The 24130-nt window shown below is 38.9% G+C and overlaps 2 protein-coding genes across 9 annotated transcripts in view; both read left to right on the forward strand.

Annotated features, from left to right (window-relative positions):
- Positions 1–4: 4 nt before the first annotated feature.
- On the forward strand, positions 5–13089 carry pdha1b (pyruvate dehydrogenase E1 subunit alpha 1b). 7 transcript variants are annotated; one of them, XM_044338877.1, is made up of 13 exons: positions 5–156; positions 1983–2003; positions 3596–3751; positions 4393–4458; positions 5359–5532; positions 5951–6077; positions 6174–6265; positions 7536–7628; positions 7716–7871; positions 8733–8804; positions 9200–9267; positions 9555–9663; positions 11512–13089. In XM_044338877.1, exons 1-13 carry the CDS (start codon positions 97–99, stop codon positions 11674–11676), a joined length of 1359 nt encoding a protein of 452 aa, XP_044194812.1. In that variant the 5' UTR covers positions 5–96; the 3' UTR covers positions 11677–13089. The 7 variants fall into 7 exon arrangements, with proteins under 7 accessions (XP_044194812.1, XP_044194815.1, XP_044194817.1 ...); XM_044338880.1 differs by having other exon boundaries at positions 3596–3688; XM_044338882.1 differs by lacking the exon at positions 3596–3751.
- Positions 13090–19338: 6249 nt separating this feature from the next.
- Positions 19339–24130, forward strand: part of rps6ka3b (ribosomal protein S6 kinase, polypeptide 3b) — a 65359-nt gene continuing 60567 nt past the window's right edge. Inside the window, exon 1 of one of the 2 annotated variants that reach the window (XM_044338867.1) lies at positions 19339–19911. In XM_044338867.1, coding sequence (XP_044194802.1) covers positions 19849–19911 — 63 coding nt within the window. In that variant the 5' untranslated portion in view covers positions 19339–19848. The remainder of the gene's footprint in view (positions 19912–24130) is intronic. The other variant, XM_044338866.1, reaches the window with a different exon arrangement.

Raw genomic sequence — 24130 nt, forward strand, 5'->3', positions numbered from 1 at the left:
CGCCGGACTCCTTTCTCAGACGGACACTAACACAGCATAAAACGTCGCTAATCTCCCTCTTTTAATCCTTTCAGAGTCCGGCAGTCGCTCAGTAGCATGCAAAATATGTTAACCATTATTTCTAACGCACTTTGCAGGATCACCGGCCGGAATGCGGTGAGTGTTTGTGGGGTTTAATGTGGAGCTGGAGGCCGTTTCTGACTCGGGCTGTTTCCTGCTAACTCACCGTTAGCTGACTCGGTGTTTGGAGCGGAGCTGACCTTGTGGGCAGCTAACATGTTAGCCTGCCTGGCTAGTTGGACTCTGGCAGTTTGCATGTTGTGGGCAGCTGTAATGTGTTTATTCTGGCATGTTTTTGGATTACAACGCGGGGGAAAATAATCATGATAAATTCAGCTGAAGTCGTGAACAACGGACTCTTTCTGTCTCTAATCTTACGTTTGTCTCGCCTGTGTGTCTTTGGCTGCGCTGCTTTTACTGTTGGAGATACGCTAACATAGTAAATACTGGCCAATATCGGCTTTGAAATTCAACACTGGTATCAATATTTTAAAGGAAATGTTCACAATTTTGTTTTAAAGGACCAGTTTGTAGGGTTTAGTGGCATCTAGCGGTGAGATTGCAGGTTGCAACCAGCTGAATACCCTTCTCCTCCCCCGTGAAAGGCCTCTATAGAGCCAGTGTTTGTTTTGTCCGTTCTGAGCTACTGTAAAAACATGGCCGTCTCTGTGGAAGAGGAGCTGTTCCCTATGTAGATACAAAGGGCTCATTCTAAGGTGAACACAACAGGTCTTATTTTCATGGGGTTAAACACTAGATGCCACTAAATTCTACACACTGCACCTTTAAAACAACAGTCAGGAGCCTATACGCTGTAATCATTTCTCCTGTTCATACTGACCATTAGAGGATCCCTTCATAATGCACTTAGACTAGATTAGATTCCACTTTACTGTCATTGCAAAGAGTACAAGTATTGAGACAATGGATTACCGCCCAGATGAGTCAAATCAAGTAGATATCTTGCAACATTAGTCTTTTTAGTGCCAAAGTTCCTCTTTTTATTACTACCACCGCAGCTCAACAGGGAAACACACAGAGGGGAATTTGATGCTAAAAAGACTGTAAATGTGTCAGATATCCACTTGATATGACTAACTCAGACTGCTGAAGACTCATATAAGCTTCATAGCAACTTTTAAATGACTGTGTGGACACACTGTGGATTTTGGCCTCCATCACTTCCATTGAAAACACATTTGGAGGAGATCTTTTAATATCCAGTATGAACACTGTTCATATGGACACACTTGAAAAATTGTGACCCAATTCTCTAAAGAGGACACATCATGCCTATTTCGAGCTCTATATTTATATTCTGGGGCTCTACTGGAATATCGTTGCATGATTTCCAGTTAAAAACTCCTTATTTATCTTCTACTGGTCCTTTATGCAGCCCCTCAGTTCAGCTTCTGTCTGAAACAGATAGTTTTAGCTCCTGTCTCTCTGTGCTAAGACTTTCACAAATATGAGTTATCAATCAGCAGATATAATTGTGTAAAAAGCCGATATTGGTTTCAGTAAAAACATATCAGTGCATCTCTGTTGGCCATGCTTATTCAATAGTGAAGGCCACAGCAGCATGTCCTGTCTGTGCTGTGGTGTCACTGACAGCAGGGTTCCTAAACGCCTTTGGAAACTTTAAAAAAAAAAAAAAAGAATACTTCTGCTTTCTAGTTTTAGTCAATATTATGTCTGAGTCTCATGACGAAGCACATTCTTGGTCAAATAACAAGTGACTGAAGGGACCCTGTTGTGTGTTTTTAATGGCTTCATGTTGAACAAGCTTTCGTTCTCTCCTTCCTGCTTCCACTCCCTCTTAAATTCTTTCTCTCACACACACACACACACAACAATCCCTATTTATTTCTTGCTTTTCTCCTTCCTCTCCTCACTCCTCCTCCTCCTCGCCTGAACCCTAGGGAGCCCAAACAGTGTCCGAGGTAAGACGCTCGTTGCTCTGCTGATGTTTGTCTGTAGGCCCGGTCCTACGCTTGCCTCCCTCTGCAGCGATGTGCCCCAGGGAACTTGCTACTAAAGTGTTTCCAAACTGGGAAAATTTAAAATAAACAACAATGAAAGCATGATTGGGAATAATTTTTCCTCTCGCTTGCAGTGCAGTCAACCCATCGATATAGTTTGGATGGATTGCACTCCCTGAGAGAGGAGCTGTGCTTTTGAATTTCATTATAGAACATCCATTTCAAACTTCAAATGTCTTGTTTTTATTTTCTTTTGAATGAGTTAATAGAATCACCTACTGCTCTGTTGTAGCATGATTAAACTCCTGGGTGAGAAGACGTCAGAGATATTTCACGTTGGCACAACATTTAGCTGCAATACGACAGTCATGGCAGAAACGGTATTTAAAAGCGTTACAGACACAGACCAAGATGTCCAGACAAAAATATCTTTGGTGGCCACTGGTCAGATTATCTCAGCATACAACAATAAACACCAGCTGTAGGGCTGCGATTAATGATTATTTTCATTCTCAATCAAACATTCTGTCTATAAAAATGTGAAAAATGTCTGTTTATAATTTCCAAGAGTCAAAGGTGACTCCCAAAGACATTGTTTATTATCGTGAGTGACAAAGAAAGCATTAAATCTTGAAGTTTATCTTGATTAGAGCTGAAATTGGAGCTGCAACAATTAGTCGATTGACAGAAAATTAAGTAGCATCTAATTTTATAATCAAATAATCGTTTTAGTAGAACTGAACTGAATATGTTTATATTTTGGACTGTTGGGCGGACAAAACAAGACATTTGAAGACATCATGACCTCTCTGAAATTATTATATAAAGGTCATTTTTCACGATTTTCTGACATTTTATAGACAAAACATTTAATTGATAATGAAACTAATCATTAGTTGCAGCTCTAGCTTAAATAAATAATTAATAATCAACTGTTTAATCTACAGCAAAAATGCCCAAATGTGCCCGTCGCAATTCCTGAGAACCCAAGTTAAATAACAAACAGTCCTAAAACTAAAGATATTCAATTTACGCTGATATGAAACAGCAAAGAAACCAATAGATGTGAAGCTGGAAACAGAGAATGTTTCATTTTTCTCTGAATAAACGGCTTAAAACCAAGCGGCAACATCCGGGGATGTAAAATGAGCTTCAAAACCGCTCTCCAGAAACCAACGGGTGACGTCACGGTAACTACGTCCATATTTTTATACAGTCTATGGTAAAAACACTGATGGATTATCAAAACCAACTGCTTATTAATCAAACGATGGTTTCAGACCAGTTTAAAGTGTCTAAATGTTGTGCCGATCGTGAAGTATCAGGTGAAGTCTAGACACTGTTGGGCCGGTGGTCTCCATGTTCCTCCAGTTTGTTTCTCCTTGTTTTAGCCTCTAGAAGCTTCTTTGTCATCATGTTTTGTGTCCATTCTCCATTTAGCTGCTGCTGCTTCTGCTGTTTTTTTCACCTGTAGACGTGTGTCCTCACCGTAGGCTCTGTAGAGCTCGTCTGGCTCTGCGCTGGTCTGATTGGTTGGCTCCTGTGTTCCCCAGTTGCTGATTGACCTGTCAGAGTACGTCAATATAACCTCACCAGCGGCACCCGCCATGGCTAGGACCGAGCGGCAACCACCCAAACCACCACCAGTCAGTACTAGAGCATCAGCTGCACAGTTAGTTAGCGCCCAGACCGACCCGCTAGCCGGACCAGTAAGAACACGTGTAGCATCCTCCATGTCTGCCTGCACTCTAACAGGGGTGTTGTGTCTGAAGGCCACTGAGGCTGTTTATGAACGTTCACTCTTACTCAGAACCTCCTGAAGTAGTTTAAAAACAACTACTGGTGATGTTCCTTCAATTTCTAGGTGCTTTGTCATCTTTCATTCTGGGAAATGTGCAAGAACACTAACTAAAGTAGTCATATGTGCAAATACAGTGCATGGCCAAAAGTATGTGGACACTCAACATGATTTTCTTTCACAACACAGACTTTACTGTTGTTTTTTAATTACCAGAAACCAGTGATTGGCAGCAAAGACGAGGTTCAGCACCATAGTTGGAGATTTGTCTGGTGTTAATCTCCCACCCTGTTACTGGCCTCACCATATCAGGAAACACACACACACACACACACAGACAGTTGTAGTCTACTCTAGTCCTTTGTCAATGTCAGAACCAGACTCGAGCCCCAAATCCTCTAAATCCTCTAACTGTCCACCTGCTGTGATCAGGACAATGTCCATGTGGAAGACTTTTGTGCTGCGTGTTGAGTCGTATTCATGTTGCTGTGACTGTTTACTGTGTGTGTGTGTTTAAATAATTAATATTCTGTGTGTCTCGTTGGTCAACAGGGGGCCAGAGTCGTGGTTTCACGCTCCTTCGCTGACTTCACTTCTCAGGCAACCTTTGACATCAAGGTGGGTTGAAATAAAAAGCCTAAGTACTGTACTTAAGTTCAGTTTTGAGGTTCTTGTACTTTACTTGAGTATTTCCATGTGATGCTACTTTCTACATTTCAGAGGGAAATATTGTACTTTCTACTCCACTACATTTATTTGACAGCTTTAGTTACTTTTCAGATGAAGATTTGACACAATGGATAATATAACAAGCTTTTAAAATACAACACATTGTTAAAGATGAAACCAGTGGTTTCCAACCTTTTTGGCTTTTGACGTCTTACAAAAAGCAGTGTGTAGTCGGGGTCACATTTCACATGTCTATGAGTTGTTAACAGCTCCACCAAATAGTGATTTTTCCCTCTAAACTTCTCACATGCTTTCATTTCAATAAATGTTCAAATGATCCAATATTTCAGCAAAAATCAAAGATTAGAGAAAAAGTCCAAAAACTGAAAACAGATTTGTGTATCAGAACTTTGTTTTTTCTTCTTTCCTCTCCCATTAATCATCTCACCACCCCTCAGATTTATCTGCTGACCCTTTGGAGGGGCCCGACCCCTAGGTTGGGAACCACTGGACTAAACTAGCTAACTGTATATAAAGTAGTGTAAACTAGCTCCACCTCCAGCAGCTACAACAGTAACATGCTGCTCTAACACTGATGCTTCACTATTAATAATCTAATGATGTCATATATAATAATATATCAGTCAGAGGGACCAAACCACTACTTTTACTGCAATACTTTAACTACATCAAGCTCATAATACTTATGTACTTTTACTGCAATACTTTAACTACATCAAGCTCATAATACTTATGTACTTTTGCTAAAGTAAATGCATGCAGGTCACCGAGGCTTTTTGTGATCTATTAAGTAATGTTTCGTTTCCTCCTCACTGTCCCGACCAATAGAAATGCGACGTGCACCGCCTGGAGGAGGGCCCTCCAGTGATGGCGGAGCTGACGCGGGAGCAGGGCCTGCAGTACTACCGCACCATGCAGACCATCAGGCGCATGGAGCTCAAAGCCGATCAACTCTACAAACAGAAGATCATCAGAGGCTTCTGTCACCTGTATGACGGACAGGTCCGAACTGAGACTCACATATTACATTTAAATCCAGTGAAGACAGATTCCAGTTGTGGTCTCAGGATCTAAAACAGTCATTCTGGGGGAGGATTTAGAAATGATAACAGGAATGCAGAACAGGGACTTTTAGTTCCTCTGGTTCCTAAGTTCCTGGACAACAACAGCATTTCATAGACAGTGTGGATTAACAGACACACAAAACAGAACAAAAGATGGTGTGAGTTGCATGCTGAGGACGATCACAGGGAAACATTCCCTAAAATGACATTTCTACAAATCAGAAATCAGATTTATTCACTGCTTTTAGTAAAAGATGCTTTTATATTTCAAGTGCTGCAGACAGAAAAGTTAACAAAGCTTCTCAAACGTCGTGTGTTCTCATTAAAACCTTCCTCTGGTGTTTTGTCTCATACAGGAAGCGTGCGCCGCAGGCATCGAGGCCGGCATCAACCCGTCTGATCATGTGATCACGGCCTACCGCGCCCACGGATACACCTACACCCGCGGCGTGCCGGTCAAAGAGATCCTGGCTGAGCTCACAGGTGAGAGAAAGAAAGAAAGGAGGTTCAGAATTTAAAACCTGTGTGGAGTGAATCGTGCTGTTACGTAACTCCTCTCGTCCTCTCGTCGCTCCTCAGGTCGTAAAGGAGGCGTGGCCAAAGGAAAGGGAGGATCGATGCACATGTACGCTCCGCACTTCTATGGAGGAAACGGCATCGTGGGAGCACAGGTGACATCTGCAGATATATCTCAGCTGCACCAAAACACATTTCAACATGTATTTATCTTGTTTGCATCATCTAATCGTTAATCTGATCTTTAAATATTCCAACACGGACGATGATTTACATAAAAAAAACTGATGAACCCAGTTTTTTTTAGGCATGTTAGCAGCTTGGCTCCAGTGATGGTGGTGTCGGTCGGTCTGTTTGGTCCATACTGAAATATTTAATGACTATTTGAAGGATTTTTTGCACAGAAATTCATGATCCCCAAAAGATGAATCTTAATGACTCTGGTGATCCTTTAACTTTTCATCTAGCGCCACCATCAGGTCAGAATATCCATTTATCCAGAGCTTTGCTTTGTGTAGAAAAAAACTGACTGACAGGAAGTATTATATAAAAAATTATATTAAAATTATAGAAAGGTTCTCATGTTTATGACTTGTGAGAGTTCATGTTGGCAGAATGAGAGCGTTACGTATACTCAACATGCAGCGAGTGTGTAAATTGTGTAGTTACAGATAATCTGATACACACTGTGAGCTGAAACATCCAGTAATGTTAACAAAGTTAAATGACAAAGTTACCTAAATGTTCCGTATTTCTGGCTGTTTTTTTTTTTTTTTTAACAAAGTAAATCACTGTCTAAACTATTTCAGTCTATTTTCAATGTGATTTGTGTTTAATATCAGGTTTAATTATGTTGAACTGTAGACAGTGATGGTTCTGAAGTCATGTTGCTGCTGTTTTCTTGACACTAAAGTGTTTCTGCAAAGTGTCATTGTTTTACTATTTGTCTGTACTAATGTGCTCTTGTATGTATTATTTTATATGTCATCAACCTGCCAGGAACTGCAGATGAAAATCAGGCTGTATATCTAAATCTGGACCATTTACATGATAGACCCAAAGTGCTTCTGTTAATTAATGTCGCTTCCTGAGTAAAATGAACATAAGTATCATAGCTGTCAGAAATTAACAATATCTTAGGTTCAGAATTGCAGGTTTGAGGCTGACATGAATGTTTTTTTTTTTTCCTACTCATAATTACAGTTTAAATGACATGAACTCAGCATGTTAGCATTGTTACTGTGAGCATGTTTGCATGCTAACCTTAGCATTTAGCTCAAATGTGCCTAAAGACAGGCTGACAGTGCTGCTGTAGTGTCACTACAGACTTTTTTTCATTTATTAATGTCACAATCACAAATCATCTGCAGGTTTCTCAGCAGAATTGTTTGAGTGCAGCATGTAACTCAGCTGTGAATGTTGCAGGTTCCTCTGGGAGCCGGCATCGCTCTGGCCTGTCAGTACCAAGGCAACAATCAGCTGTGTGTCACCCTGTACGGAGACGGAGCAGCCAATCAGGTGAATATCCCCCCAGATTTCCTAAAAATCCCACAAAACCTCAGCAGATGGACACTAACTCGTTCTCGTCCTGTTGGGTTCAATCAGGGCCAGCTGTTTGAGTCGTTTAACATGGCCGCCCTGTGGAAGCTGCCGTGCATTTTCATCTGCGAGAACAACAAGTACGGCATGGGGACGTCTGTGGAGAGAGCTTCAGCCAGCACCGACTACTACAAGAGAGGAGACTACATACCAGGAATCAGAGTGAGACACAGATGCATAAAGCTGCAGGAGAAAACCTGTATTTGTTGTTTACTGTGGCAGCTTCACATTTATTTTATGAAGACGTGGTTAAACATCAGGGTCTTGGGCAGCAGCTGCAGTGTGTCTGTTGGCCGTATGCTGCAGCTGGCCTGTATGGACCTAGACTATAACAGGAGCAGGCTGACAGTCTGTCCTGGCAGTTGCAGGTGTGAGCATGCATATAGCTGTCTGATGCTCATGTATGATACTGCACACACATGATTCACTAGGAAACCTGACCTCCACCTGAGGGAACTGCAGTTAGGACTGTTGTATAATTGTTGTTAGTTATTGGGAAGACGATAATTAGCAATTAATCTGAGTTATTTTGGGAATCAGAATTATTACCGTATTGACCTGAATATGAGAACCTGATTATAAGACGACCTTTTCCAACAGCCTTTTCTCTCGTAAAAGTAAAGTGATAATATTTAAAGCAGAACGTAAATCCCTCGTTTGTGTATCTTGTAACATGAAGATTACAAACAACCCATAATGCAACACTCTCTGTAAGTGTCACAGAGGTACTCTCTGTTCAAAAAGAATATCTGATCTTTAAGACAACCCCTACTTTTCCCCCACGTTTCCAGAAACTTCCAGGATAAAATATCATCTTATATTCAGGCCACTTCTGTCATATCAACATCTGCACCTGGATGTTTTGAAGGGAATTAAATATTTCTCTCAATAAGAATACAACCATTGCAGCGGGTTCTTAACTGAAAGGATGCTTATTTGTCATAATGTTTGGTGACAACAGTATTGATTCTGTTGACTTGCCGCTTGTTTCTCCTCATCTTCTCTCCTCTCGTCGTCTGGTAGGTGGACGGGATGGACGTCCTGTGTGTCCGTGAGGCCACCAAGTTTGCTGCAGACCACTGCAGATCTGGAAAGGTGAGCTCCAGCTCCACGCATCCTAAATCTCTCAATTGTGTTTATTTCTTTAATTTCTCTTTTTTAAAGATAATCCTCTCATATCCACTCTTTAGCTATAGTGTTGCCCATAACAACACATATACTGCGTTTTTCTGATGTTACACAGTGACCGCTGCACGCACCCTCTGAGCACCACAGCTCTGACCCCTGTAGTCCACACCGCTGATTACTGATGCGATTGTTTTGCTTTTCTATTACTGTGCTGGATGAGTATGTGAGGTAAAATCCTAACATGTAGATGCAGATCTATGATGATGATGATGATGATGATGAACAGATAGAAGTGAGGATCAGGATCAGTATCTGTATCAGCGTGGATGAGCTTCTGGGAAATGACTTGTTGTGTATTTCAGGGTCCCATTGTGATGGAGCTGCAGACCTATCGTTACCATGGACACAGCATGAGCGACCCAGGTGTCAGGTGAGTCGCGTTTTAAACCCTGCACTTCCTAAACAGAGACCTTCTCCTGCCAGAGTCCTTCTCAGTCCTTTCCTCCAGATCCATTTCTCTTTATTTTCTTGCTACTTCTAGAATATTTTTTACTTCTTTTCCACATTCCTTTCAGGTCTTGTTGATATCAGATTTGAGTCTCAAAACCTTCAGTATTATCGCTCATCTAAGAAATATCCTCACACATCTGTTAAGGATGTTATCTTCTACAGCAGAGCGAACAATTGAGATTCTAACTGTGATGTAACTTCCTGTAGCTACCGCACTCGTGAGGAGATCCAGGAAGTGCGCAGCAAGAGTGACCCCATCTCTATGTTGAAAGAACGCATGCTCACCAACAACATGGCGTCTGTAGAGGAGTTCAAGGTGAGCGCAAACAACACATAGTCACATGTCTGGTTAAAAATGATCACAGTTCTACTACTGATACTATTAAATACTCTTAAATACAGATAAATCCTATCATCTATTATAATATAAAGGCTATTATGGAGGTTTCTCAGACGCCAAAACACGTTACAGTGTAAAGATTGTATGATGTTAATACCTGAAAGCATTCACTTTATACATTACACATCAATCTGTCTTAACTCTTTACAAAATTATGTATTTAGGTTTATCTTATCTTGTAGAATCTATACACATTGTCATTTTTGCTCTGGTTTGCTCAGAAAACCTTGTTGCAGGACTGAGAGTTGTGTTGGTCAGTGAATGTAGACGAGGTAACCGTCAGAAGGAAGTCAAACCTGCTCTAAATGGAAACACTGAACCGCAGCAGTGCCTCCACATTTGTACACACTCACAGCTGACGTCATATTGTTTCTGTTCATATGCATGTTAAACAGGCAGCCTGTTGTGATTGATCATAAAGGTGCTGAAATGCTGCTTCACACTTGTTTTGGATACCAACAGTCTGATGCTGATTAACTTCCCTCCTTCTGTCTCTGAGACGCCAAACGCACTTGTAATGTTTTGTGTGTGTATTAGCGTCATCGAGGGATACTTGAAGGGGTATTTGGATATCAATCAGATCAAGCTGATTGCAGTTAGGATTACATTGTGTGTAAATAAATAAAATATTTTGAAACACTGGGATATTCAACTAGTGTTACCAGATTGTCTGACAAGCTCAGCTGGTTTCAACCCCAAATTACTGAGTTTGTAAGAGTTCACTGGATTTGATAGTCTGTGTGTGAGATAAAGTGTAGAACTTTCTCTCCAGATGATCTTAAAACATGCTTGTTTTCTTGAGCTTTTTCTAAAAAGCAACTATAATCGATGTATTTGTAACCACACCGTCTGATCTGTCAGTGTGTGATGTGTTTGGCTCGTAGTGATGAACCTACAGAGAATTATCAGTGACTCTGCAGCTCCTCTCGGCTTTACGGAGCTTTATAGTGAGTTTCAGCTCATTGTTTATCTGTCCGGCTGTGTGTTGTTTTCAGAGATGAAGCTGTAAAAAGCCGCTGTACACTACCTGCTCAGCACCAAACAGACACAGTTAGCTGTAGACTAGCTGGTGAACATAGTGGAGCATTTAGCAGCTAAAGAGCCAGATATTTCCCTCAGGAGTTGGTAGAGAGTAAAAACAGAGCTAAAAGAGAGTGAATATTGGACTTACATTCACCAGGTGGACAGAAACACGACTCCACATGAATGATAATGTTGCTCCGTAACTGCTGGATGTGGACATAAGCTACTGTTTGCTAACATGTTAGCCACAACTACTCTATAAGCTGATAATATGACAGAAGTCATGTTTAGAGACTATTCTGCTGAAAACAAGTGGACAAAAAACACAATTTCAGATTGAAACTACAAAGGATCAAGAATAGAACCCTGAGGAACCTCACAAGTAATTATTGACATTATCAATGTGATGATCATGTTGTAACTGCTGGATGTGGAAACAAGCAACTGTTTGCTAACAAGTTCAACATATCAACTTAAAAGATGATGATGTGTCAGAGTTGTTCACTACTTGTTTCTGATGAAAACTAGTGGACAATGCAGGTTTAAACTGTATATTCTGTTGTTTATGTTGTCTGTCTGCTTCTTTTCTCCCCTCTGAAAATCACTTTAGAACGACTGTTTTGAAAAGTGCTGTGTAATAAATACATCTTACTTATCTCGGGTAGTTTACATGAGGTTTTGATAGAAAACCTTAAAGTGTTTCAGAGTTGGATGAACTAATGCTAATCTCTCTCCTGACAGGAAATCGACGTGGCGATTCGAAAGGAGGTGGAGGAGGCGAGTCAGTATGCGACATCAGACCCGGAGCCGCCGCTGGAGGATATGTGCAACCACATCTTCTCCAATGACGAACCACTGGAGGTCCGCGGGACAAACCCCTGGTCCAAGCTGAAGTCCGTCAGCTAGACTCACACTTCACACACACACACACACACACACACTCCCAAACATTCTAACTTTAATCAAAGGTAGAATCCTCCCAGTACTGAACGAGGCTCCTTCACCGCACCGACACCCTGAAATAATCAGCACCTCTCTCTGCCTCGACTTTAGATCATTCCGCACCTTAATGGGACTCGAAACCTGAAACCTGTCAGTATTATTTATCATTTTATATAGATATATTTAAGAGTTATTCTTTGTATGTTTTTTTTTTTTTTTTTTTTTTTTTTTCTGCTCAACCCTGCCAAACATCTTATTGGCATTCGTGGTGTGTCAGAAGATCAGCCGTTCGTCTGTGTGCACTGTGTACTTTTACTGGTTTTAAATACTGCAGGGCTGCACAAAATACGCACAAAACTTTCCTGTTTTTTCCAGATGTTTCTTTCCAACCAAAATGACATGCATGTTTAAAAAATGTCCTCCACGTTTATGCAGCATTTCGTAGCTGATTTTAACCTTTTTTTTTTAAAAGTTCAGAAAAAGTTGAAGGAATACTTTAGAGAAGCTGTCTGAAACACCTCTCACTCCAAGAAACCAACCTGAAAAATGTGATGATGAACACTGTAGTGTCTTGAGTCTTTTGACATGCCAGACCCTCTTTGTTTAGTAAAAACATTTTATTTTTAGAGAGGACAGGAAAGGATTCAGTATGTTTTCTGACAGCGAGCTGAAAATACCCTACAGGGCAAGATGAGCAAAATGAGTTAAAAGGTGTTTGTATTTATTTTGCGTTTGTAGGAATTTTACAATGTGATGTTTTCAGCAGTGTTGTCAGACAATATTTTAGCATTAAATTAAAGCTGTGAATTGAATATTTCACATGAAGATGATGCTTTTATCCAGAGCAGTAAATCACTGACCTGCACCTCCCCAACGTTAACCGGCTACGTTCCAGTCAGCTACACCGGAGTTCTTTAAATATCCCAAATGATCTCTACCTGCTCGTTTCTGAGGAGTCAGAACATTTAAAATCTGAATCATGTTGGTTGCTAGAAAGTTGGAAGAAGCAGTAAACTTTAACAAGAACCAGCCTCCTCCTCTGCAGGTGAATAGATGCACTTTGATATATTATAATAATAATAATAATAATAACGCACATTTTTAGAGTCTGTGGTTTGGAGGATTATGTGGCTGCTTCATATAAAGATGCACTTGCAGCTCATGGCTGGTTTTCTTGTTAAATTACACATATTGGAAAATCTGAGGTGGGAAACAGCAGCAGCGATGTACCTCTCTGTACTTTACAAAAAAAGTTGACTGTTACTGACCTTGAACTTGTACAGATATGGAAGCTTTACTCTGTGTATGTTGAGTGGTGTTAACTGAGAGACTGTTGGCTGTACAATAAAAGCTTAAAGAACGTGCGGAGATAAAACATTTGTGTCTGTTTGTGTCTTTATTTTTGTCTCATAATGGCACAGATCTGTAAAATATGATTGTCATAATCCTACATAGAGCTGCAACAACATAAAACAACATCTGAAGATCTCTTATCTCTGGAAATGTTTCACTCTTCTCATATAGATCAAACGATTAATAATTAGTTGCAGCCCTCATCCTTTCACTGACAACATTAGACTACTTACTTTACTTGCTCTTGTTTCCATTTTATGCTACTTTGTACTTTTTATTCCACATTTATTTCACAGTTTAAGTTACTCGCTACTTTTCAGATCAATATTTTATAAGCAAAACGTGATCAGTTTATAAAATATGCATTGTTGAAACAGTGGTGGAAAAAGTAGCAATACCACAGTATAAACATAAATGTATGTATGTTAATGAGTAGGCAAAATAAAGGGAACACTTTTTAATATAATGCACTCCACCACCCACTACGACCTCAATAATTAACATCAAGTAGAATAATCATCTTTCTGACGATGTCAACAAAAACTGTAGTAAAAGTAGAATTTATGGCAGAGCTGTTTTATTGCACAGGTGTTCCTAATAAAGTGCTCGGTGAGTGTATAATGATAGAATTAAATACATTTTTGTGCTTTTTCTGTAAACTAGAATTATTTCTAAACACATTTTAACACCAGAAACTATAATATCAGTTATGAATCTTATTATATCTTTCCATAAAAATTCAAAATAGACATGAATAGAATTTACTTATTTTTACGTAAGGCAAAGAAAAGCAGCAAATTCTCACATTTTAGAGTCTGGTACTTGGTGATGAATTGGATTTTTGGTGAAAAATGACTTTAATCAATTGTCTAAATAGTTGGCAATTAATTTTCTGTTGATTAATCGACTGATTTTTTATCCTCTAGATGAAAGCATGAATAACCTCCAAGTCAGAGAATGAAAACATTATGATAAATGACAAAAAGAGACGATAACTGCTTAACTTAATAATCAAAAAGCAAGATAACTAAATTTCAGAAACTGTATTGCATTTATTTATATTGATATTTGTATATTTAGATATGTAAATATGGTATTTTACTAATATTAAAGTACATTTTTGTGCTTTTTGTGTAAACCAAAATATTTCCTAAACACATTTTAACATCAGAAACTATATCAGTTATGAATCTTGTTACACCTTTCCATAAAAATTCAAAATAAACATTAACAGAGTTTACTTACTTTTCTTACATAAGACAAAGAAAAGCAGCAAATTCTTACATTTGTGGCGGTTCTGATTCCCATTGAACACAGATGTTCTGTAAGAAGTCGGACAGCCAGCTCCCAGCCACATAAAGAAATAAAAAAAACAAAACAAATAATATTCACTTGGAAAACCTCACAAGGTGTTGCACAATGAGAAACGTCCCCTTAATGAAATAATGCCTCTTCAATAAGTATAATGAAATAATGCTTCTTCAATATTTATAATGAAATAATGCCTGAAATGAGTGTGGTGTGTGTAAAGTGCTGTGTAAGTGTGTGTGTGTAAGTGTGTGTGTGCACTGTGCAGACAGGCAATTAGTGTTCATTTTTCATAAGCCTGGTTGTCTGGTGGAATAACCTGTCCTTAGAGTCTGCTGGTCCGGGCTTTGAGGCTGCGGTACAGTTTACCAGACGGCAGAAGCTGAAACAATCCGTAGTTGTGGTTAGAAATACAGTTGTAATACACTTGGAAAATAATAGAACACCTCAAAATATGTATGTTTTAATGTAATGTTAGTATATCAATGTGTCACAAATTTATTGATAAAATAAATATTTTAATCATGATAATTATTTGAACTCCAGCCTCTTCCTGAGTTGTTTTGCATCGCTGGCATGGTTTTACAGCCTTCACATACAGCCTGCATGGTTATTTGAAGGTTCGACATCCCCATGGTCATACCCAGCCTCACCACCCTGCAGGAGGGCGTTCTCAGCCAGGGGAAAGCCAAGTGGAGTTTAAGGAACTGCTTCTGGGTGCTACACTGCATGACCCAGGCCTACTATCTGTTTACCAGGTCTGTGCACTAGCTCACTCATTATATAGATCAGTGGCTAAACCGCACTGTCATGCTGGAACTATTGCATGACGTAGGGCTACGTAGAGAGAGCGTGATGAAAACTGGAGGAAACTGGACACGGCTTGCCATTGTAACCTTTTCTCTTGTGGTTTAAGTGCTTCTTTCATGGCGACTGACTTGTGACTTAATTGACTTTTCTTGCTTGACATTTAGCATTGACTTGACTTGGCTTACTTGAGTCTAAGTTACAGTGAGAGTCACAGTGATTTAAGACTTGCTTGAGCCTTTAAGGTTAAGACTTGAGACTTGCTTGTGACTTGCACATGTGTAACTTACTCCCACTTCTGATATTTGTGAACATGAACTACTTTCTCCCAAAGACACAAACCAGAGACATAAGACTCAAATTTGTGATGCCATCCGCAATAAAGTCTGGAGCTGCTTCATATACAATGAATGTGAAACTAATTTTGTAGTAATTTTTTAATACCCAAATAAGCTTTATTCTATAGTAAACTTTCATATCTGAAACATAAAATGTACCTGTATACTAGGCTTGGGCAACGTCTACAGAATTACTGTGTAAAGCGAGCAGTAAAAGGTAATTTATGATATCTTTTATCTTCCCTGGTCTCTCCTACAATAGGAATGCATCATAAAACAGCGGATGAATATAAGATCAAAGAGTATAAGTGTGTTTAAATTGACTGTATTTTTTTATGTCTGCCTAATGATTACAATTAAAAGTTTACCTCGGCTTCCATTAGGTTTATACTCTGCTTGAAATGCATCACAATGTGCTTTTTTGCCATTTGTGTGACTGTTAAGAGATATTTTTGCTCTGACCTTAATTCCTGAGATAAGTCTTGATTTACACAGAGACATTTGAACACAGAGACGTCTCTCAGTGTTCTGATTTTCAACATCAGCTGCAGCTGTAAAAAGTTTCAACAGTTTGCCTGTATGACGACTCTGCATATATGAAATTACTGAGGTGGACCATAAATCTAATCTATCAAGTGTTTATTTTATATGATAAAGAATTAATTATTGAATAACTAACAGTCACTAATGTTAAATCTGTGTTTTGAAATCAAATAGCACTGAACTGCAGGAAGTAATGATGGGAATATGTTTTAATGCTCCGTTAAAAGATGCTGAAAATGAAAATAAAAAGTGTCTTTACATTATGAAGATGTCCTTTCAATGACACTGTGTACAGCTTAAGAAAGACTGGACTAAAAGTGCATACAAGAGACTCATTTCTGTGGTGAGTTCACGTGCTAGTGTGATAACTATTAACAGTAAAGAGTTAAAGTTACCTTTAACTTCCTTTAGAGTTTAAAACTTAAAAAGGAACATATAAATGTGGTCGCTTCATCAAATAAAAAGGCTGCTGTTCTTCAGCATTGTGTCAAAACTCAAAAGACAAGTTACTGTAACACCTGAAAGCACCACAGAAACAAACAACTAACAGAGTAGTGTTTTATAAGTTTATATCATCAATATTACTATTAAATGTTTTGCATTTTTGCTTAAAAACCTGTAACAACTATGCAATGATGAAACACTGACAGTCAATATGAACAGCAACATATTCAGGGGCTGTAATCTCTTCTGCAATTATACATTATGGCAAACTCATAGACAGCAGACTCATTACTGTAATAATGCAAATGCTGAGATTGAACAAGCTGTGGAGGGAAAGTTTAGTCCTGGGTGCATCCAGCAGCTGGTGTTCATTCAAAACACCTGAAGAGTCAAAAGAAACACACTGAAAATCCAGTTCAGCTTTATTTACCACCATCAGGCCTGGATTATATCTGTCTTTATATCTGACAACATGTCTTACATAGGAAACAGGTGAGACAGGCTGTGGATATCAGGAGGTGTGAGTTAATAATAATCAATCAATCAATAATTAATCAAAAAACAACAAAGGTGAACTGAAACTGAGCACTAATGACACTTGACCTGCAGGCTGACTGCTGCAATCTTTGCTGAAAGATATAAAAAAATATTATTTGGAAAGTAGCTGCAATACTGCATCATTACACACGGTGGAGCTGCAACACAATAATACTACAGCACCTGTAATCTTTACAGGAGTTCAGCCAGCAGTGGAGGAGGGTAAATAAGTACATTTACTCAAGTACTGTATTTAAGTACAACTTTGAGGTACTTGTACTTTACTTGAGTATTTCCATATGATGCTACTTTATTCTTCCACTCCACTACATTTCAGAGGGAAATATTGTACTTTCTACTCCACTACATTTATTTGACAGCTGTAATATTTACTTTACAGATTAATATTTTACATAAAAACATACAGAACTATACTGTCTCTCTCAGCTTGTTCATGCAATCTCTCTCATTACCTCTTTACCTTTTAAAATGAGTCAGGAAGCCGACAAAGTCCAACTTTACTTTGAATGTTATCAGATGAAAAGAAAAGTCCTTCCCCTCATCATAAACTGGTCCTAAATCGATTCTGGAGTAATTCCTTGTTTTATTTAAGAAGTGGCACACAAGTTGAAGCAGTCGTGCTCTGTGTGTGTGTGTGTGTGTGTGAGTGTGTGTGTGTGTGTGTGTTTGTGTGTGTGTGTGTGTGTGTGTGTTTTACCAATCAGTGATGACTATCAACTGCAAACCCCGCCCCCAAAGTTCCTGTTCCCTCCCAGCTGGGACCATGGATCCTGGATACAGTGTTGGAGGTGAGGCCCTGTTCATTCCTAAGAAAATTTCTCAGTCGTGCACGAAGCCAAAAAAGTTAAATTTCCAGGTATAAAATGATCTGGATGTTCCACATCTGCGTGGCCCATTGAACATGCGCACGAGAGACTTCAGCTGGCCGAGACGGCTAAGTTTCGGTGTAGCCCCCCAGCTAACTTGAATGGGGATAAAACAATTAAATGGTGAGGCTCTGTTAGACTTTCCAAATGTTATTGGACCAAATGGATCAAATTCTGACAGTGAAACGAGTCATTTCGTGGGGGTTGTAATGCTCAAAAAAATGTATCTGCTGATTTACAGCCGTCTCTTTCACAATGTAAGTCTATGGGACAAAAGCTTTTTGGGCCAGTGTGCGTCACTTGACGTTTTAATTACATTTTGGCCACAATGTGATATTGGCTTTAAAGCCTGGCGCTGTGCCTGGGGGCTTGGCTGGGACCCTGGAACTTAATTTAGACCCTGGTCCCTCTGACGGAAAGGCACGTTGAAGAACTGAGTTCCTCAGAAGGCTCTTAGTCCCCGGGGGAAAGTTCCTGCGGTCGAAACACAACTTTAAACAATTAATCAATTGTATAAATAGTTTGCAGCGAGAGATTTCAGCTCTACATGAAAGCTTGAATAACTTCTACAAAGTCAGAGAATGAACAACAATATGATAAAAAACTGTCCTGCTCTCTAGACTAGAATCAACGATTCAGACAATACATTACATTTATTTATATTTATATTTGTATATTTATACATGTAAATATGGCATTCTACCTTTATATAAGTAGAATTTAGTACATTTTTATGCTTTTCGTATAAACCAAACTATTTTTTACACACATTTTAACTGCAGAATGACGTTATCAATTATGAATCTTGTTAAATATTCAAAATAGATGTTAACAGAGTTTACTTTCTTTTCCTACTTACAAATTCTCATATATCAGAGGAAGGTAATGAATGAGATTTATGGTTGAAAAATGACTTGGACAAATTAATCAATTGTCTAAATAGTTTGCAGTTAATTTTCTGTTGATTGATCACTTGATCTTTTGATGAAAACATAAATAACCTCCAAGTCAAGAGAATGAAAAACAATATGAAGTTGATAGAGAGAGACTGCTCTCCTAACTTCAATCAAAACAAGACTAAAATCAAAGATAAGTAAATTCCGGACACTGTATTGCATTTTTAAAAATTATTATTTGTATATTTAGATATTTAAATGTGTGTTTTACCTTAAAAAAAAAAGTAGAATTCAGTACATTTATGCGTTTTTTTGTGTAAACCAAAACATTTTCTAAACACATTTGAACATCAGAAACTATGATATCAGTTGTGAATCTAGTAACATCTTTACATAAAAAAAAAAAAATTAAAAATAGAGCTTAATTATTTCTCTTATTACCTAAACGGATGCCGCCTCCTGGTGTGACGCAACCGTGACGCAGCTTGTCTGACGGACAGGTAAGCCGACACCGGCCGCCATATTGGGAAATAACGGAAGTGAGAGAGAGCGACAGAGAGAGAGAGAGGGAGAGAGAGAGAGAGAGACAGATCGAGATAAGTGTGCGTTGAGTCAATCCGTTTCCGAAAAAGGGCGTCCTCCTCCTCCTCCTTCTCCTCCTTCTCCTCCTCCTCCTCCTCGCTGTCTTTTTCTCATGTTTGTCTCTCCGGAGGAAGGGGCGGTCTCAGCGCCACAGCAGATCCGGAATTAGACCGTGTCCGCTCGGATCGGCTCGGCTCGGTCGGTCGGTCGGTCGGTGGAGCTCCGCGGCGGTTCGGGTGAGAGGAGAGGAAGAGGAAACGGGACGAGCTGAAAAAACACTTCAATAATAAAAAAAACCAGAGGAAAAGAAGAGAGAGGTGAGAGAGGGGAGCCAGGTGGAGTGAAAGTGTCGACGACGAACCGGAGCAGAGAACAGGAATAAAAAAAAAGAAGAAGAAAGAGGAAAAGTAGAGGCAGAACAGGAGGAAGAGGAGGACGAAGATGCCGCTGGCTCAGTTGGCAGATCCCTGGCAGAAGATGCCGGTGGGGGGGACGGCTGGAGAGGTGAGGCATGAACACATAAACACACTTTGGTTTGTCCTCCTGTCAAACTCAGTGACTTTCTGTTGTGCAAGAGTGTGCTGCAGTGATATACGGGCAGCATTTTTTTTTTTTTTGGAGGAATAGCAGAGAAATATCGTAGAAACACACCTCACAGGATGCCATATGGTGCTGGAGGCTGTTAAAACATAATAAAACACCTTAAAGTCAACATTAGATTACATCTACTAGCTGAAGCTACCCTTAAAGTTCCTGTTAGGACGTTCAAGTGATATTATATTAGTTTAAAAAACACCATAATGTATGTAAAGATCAATCTGAGAGCACAAACACACTAATACTCTAAATAGAAGTATTAAAGTAGTATTACAGGTACTATTAGGTCACTGTAACTTACCAAATATGTGCAACACATCATCACAGAGCTAAACTGTGAGGTTGAAAATGCCATAAAGTACAAAAATGTGACTATAAGATCATTATTTGGTACAATAAATGCTAATTAAAAGGGCATAAAATGATCCTATATGTGATTAAAAGCCCTGATTATCAGACACACTATAGATTCAAAAACACCTTAATGTATGAAAAAATCAGTCTGAGAGCACAAGCACACTGTTATACTGTAAATAGAAGTATTAAAGTAGTATTACAGGTCACACAAGTACTATAAAGTACTATCGGATCACTATAACCTATCAAATATGTGCAACAAACCATCACAGTGCTAAACGGCGAGGTTGAAAATGCCATAAAGTGCAATAATTCTACAATATGATCATCATTTGTTACAGCAAATGTTATTTAAAGTCATAAAGGGGCATAAAATGATCCTACATGTGATTAAAAGCACCTTAGCTTCACTCATATGTCGTTACTATTGATTCAAAAACGCCTTGATGTATAAAAAGATCTGAGAGCACAAACACACTGTAATACACTAAATAAAAGTGTTAAAGTAGTAGCACAGGACACACAAACACTACAAAGTACCACTTGGTCATTATAAACAAACAAATATGTGCAGTAAATCATCTTAGTGCTGAAATTGTGAGGTTAAAAATGCCATAAAGTGCAATAATGTGATGATTAGATCATTATTAGGTACAACAAATGTTATTTAAAAGCATAACGGGGCATAAAAGACGCCGTCTGTGAGTGTCAGACACACCATAGGGTCAAAAAAACACATTCTGAGAGCACAAACACACTGTTAGACTCTAAATAGAAGTATGGAAGTGTTATTACAGGACACACAAGCAGTGTGAAGCACTATTAGGTCGCTATAACCAAACAAACATGTGCTACAAATTATCATAGTCCTAAACTGTGAGGTTGAAAATGTCATAAAGTGCAATAATATGATGATTAGATCGTTATCGAGTATCATAAACCGCTCTATAAGAACATAACGAGTGTCATATGTAACTTAAAGCACCTAAAGACGACAGTCAAGTCACTACTGAGTGTCAGCAGCTAGCGACTAATAGCGAAACCCCCTCTATAGGGACGCTAGATTGACACCTGATTAGATTAAACACCATCACAAGATCACTCTGGTTATTCAAACATACTAATATACAGAATGGATGCAGGGTAACAGAGAACAAAATATCATTATGAGTCGTTAGTGTCAGATTGTGAGGTTGAAAATGTGATAAAGTACAAAAAATATGACAGAAAGATCATTATTTGGTGCCACAAATGCTCTTAAAGAGGCATAAAATGATCTTAAAGGTGATTAAAAGCACCTTAGCTTCACTCACTAGTTATTATTGATGTGTCAGAGACTCGCTGTAAGTCCGTTTTTAACTGTAAGTAACCTTAAAGTCACTATTAGATCACTATTGACAGCAGCAGTTATCCTTTAAGGTCCTGTAAAGATGTTAAAGTGTCACCAAAAGAGATTTAAAGAAATGCCGTAAAGTATCACAAGAGCATATAAACATACTATACCACCTTATAGATGTGTTAAATTAGTGTTAAAGCGCACAAATATATTATAAAGTATTATAAATGTCACTATTTACCATCAAATATGTGCTGCAAGTCTCTACAGGAATCTCATGTTACAGTGACATTAAACACACTAACGAAGCTGCAGATTCACTAAAACCCAAAGTGACGTCTTCAAGTCCAAAATCCAAATATATTTAATTTACTATCACATAAGACAAAAACAGCAACACATCCTGAGGATCCGTGTTCACTTGATTAACGACGGAAACGATTAACGGACTCACAGTGATTCATTTTCAGGTGATCGACTGATTGAACACTTGACTAAAGATTATTTTCATTATTGACTGAACTATGTGTAATTTACTGTCACATGAGACAAAAAAAAACAGCAAATCCTCATATTTGAGGAGGCATTTTGTTCGATTAATGACTGAAACTATTAATAGACAATCATAATTATTCATTTTCTGTTGAGTGGCTAATTGATTACTTGACTAATTGTTTCAGTTTAAAAAAAAAAAAGGTGACAACAAGGCAACTAGTGGCTGCTACAGATACTCTGTAAGAACACAAACGGGGCGTAAAATGGTGCCAAATGTGAGCAGAAACAACTTTTTGAGCGTCACAAGTCAGTTTTAGGATTTTGAACTGATTTTTTTTTTGCGGGATAAAACAACCAAATGTGTTAAAACTCTTGTTGTGGTTCAGATTTTTTATTTTTTTTTTCTACAAAAGCGATATGTGCATGCAGGAAAAGTCAAAGTGTGGGATCATTCTACAAAAGGCCTTGTCTGTGAAACACAAAAACAGCTCCTGTGTATGTGTGTGTGTGTGTGTGTGTGTGTGTGTGCGTGTGCATGTGTGTGTGTGAGAGTTTTTTTCCAGTTCTTCCTTCCTACAAGTTTTTGAATCTTGATAAAGAGCAGGAGGCGGTGCCACTGCAGCCGCATGATTCAGGAAGAGCTTATGTCTGTGTATGTGTGTGTGTGTATGTGTGTGTGTGTGTGTGTGTATGTGTGTGTGTGTGTGTCTACTTCCTGTATGAGGTGTCACAAGGGCTGAATGGAGAAATGGCTGCGTTTGTCACTCCCTGTAGGCAGATTATGAATAATCAAACCTGATTCATGATAGGCTCGAACATAAAAAAAAATGCACTGAGTCACAGCCGGCTTCTCTCTCTCTCTCTCTCTCTTTTTTTTTTTTTCTGTCTCGCCCCGTGAACAAGCTCGTACCTGCTCGGAGCTTTCCCACGCGGCCTCTTTTCACCTCACTATCAACCAGACAGGAACGTGCTGACGCTCAGTGAAATTGATCTTTGACCCCGCGGGGTCACACCTCTAAGCCTTTTGATGTAGGCGAAAGCTGTCGTACCAGCCTTTTCTAGGCCACCGCAGGACAAAACACCACTCTCACACACTAACACACACACACACACACACACACACACACACTAACACACACACACTAACACACTCACACACAAAGGAGCGAGTGGTGAAGCTGTGGGATAAAGACGAGATGCTTCTGTAGGCTTGTTGCCCTAAAGACAAGATCTTTCAACGTCCGCACAAAGAGCTCAGAGCGGCTGCACATCTCACTCAACTAACTATTGTTTTTATTATCAATTAATCTGCCGACCTCTTTCTCCAGGAATCATTGAGCCTATAAAACGTCAGATAATTGGGGAAAAAATGCTTCTTATAATTCTGGAGCCTTCAACGATTAGGCTAATCAATTAGCTGCTAAGTATTTAATTCATCGCCTTAAACTATTTTGATAATCGATGAATCGTTTTGAGTCGTTCTTGAAGGAACAAATGTCACATTTTTTGATTCCAGCGTCTTAAAGGTGAATATTTTCTAGTTTTTTTAGTCTTCTGTGACAGTTAACTGAATATATTTGGGTTGTGGACTGTTGGACGGGACAGTGATCAGCACTTATCATCATTTTCTGACATTTTCTGGACCAAACAACTAATCGATGAATTGATAAAAATAATCATCAAATTAATTGATAATGAAAATAATCGTTAGTTGCAGCCCAATATAATCAACATTAATAATAATTCAACAGTAGAAAACCCAGTTCACTGTCATTAATGACACAGAAAAGCTTCAAATCGTCACGTTTAAGAAGCTGCAACCAGCAAATTCTTCTAAAAAAATGACTGAAACGATTAATTGGTGATCAAAGTAGTTTATGATTAATTGACTAATCAATTAATCGCCTTATTGTTGCAGCTCTACTTACTGCATCAGAA

Source organism: Thunnus albacares, chromosome 21 (genome assembly GCF_914725855.1).
Source record: "Thunnus albacares chromosome 21, fThuAlb1.1, whole genome shotgun sequence".
Classification (NCBI taxonomy): Eukaryota; Metazoa; Chordata; class Actinopteri; order Scombriformes; family Scombridae; genus Thunnus; species Thunnus albacares.